General features: G+C 45.5%; 1 protein-coding gene across 1 annotated transcript in view; it reads left to right on the forward strand.

Annotated features, from left to right (window-relative positions):
• Positions 1-738, forward strand: part of LOC125488204 (rab GTPase-binding effector protein 2-like) — a 9,511-nt gene extending 8,773 nt beyond the window's left edge. Inside the window, exon 9 of the mRNA XM_048621127.1 lies at positions 343-738. Coding sequence (XP_048477084.1) covers positions 343-738 — 396 coding nt within the window. The remainder of the gene's footprint in view (positions 1-342) is intronic.

Here is a 738-nt window from a genome sequence, read left to right on the forward strand (position 1 = left end):
AATTATATCCGTGATTTTTACCGATATGCGATAACGGTGATATTTAATGACGGGGTATATAATCGAAATTATACTTATTGACATGTGACGATAATATTTAATAAAGTGATTTATTCTAACAACGATAATAACAATTGTAACACTTTGTAGTGAATAATAATATTTTGTGATAATGTTCTTTGATGAAAAAACAACTTTATTTTGGTCATTTTGTCCAAAACAGTGATATTTTAATGAAACATGACAGTAACGCCTGTATTTCATTATAAAATACAGATTATACAGATGTTTGATGATTTATTGATGAATTATTTGATTTTTTTTTCCCAATATTTACCTCAGCTCCAGGTTTCGGACAAATTCCTCCACAACCGCCGCCGTCACTGCCGCCATTTTGCCGCCTTCAGCCCTCCGCCAATCAGAGTCCACCACCCTCCGCCCCCTCCGCCAATCGGTGAACGCCCACCTTCAGCCCTCCGCCAATCAGACGCTAACGCCCTCCGCGAATCGGAGACCTCCCACCGCCGCACCGTCCGCCAATCGGAAATCACCGCCCTTCGCAGCTCCCGCCATTCGGACGCCGTTCGCCGCCACCCCGCCCAACGCCTGGAGCCAATCAGGACGTTTCGTCACGTTTCCACCAATTGGAGAGCCGTTCCCGATTTCGTTCCTGTGTTTACACCACGCGGCCCCTTCTGGCGGCCATGTTTAAGAGGGGCATCCAACCCGTTTGTTTAG

Source organism: Rhincodon typus, unplaced genomic scaffold, assembly GCF_021869965.1.
Source record: "Rhincodon typus isolate 14 unplaced genomic scaffold, sRhiTyp1.1 hic_rhity00000062, whole genome shotgun sequence".
NCBI lineage: Eukaryota > Metazoa > Chordata > Chondrichthyes > Orectolobiformes > Rhincodontidae > Rhincodon > Rhincodon typus.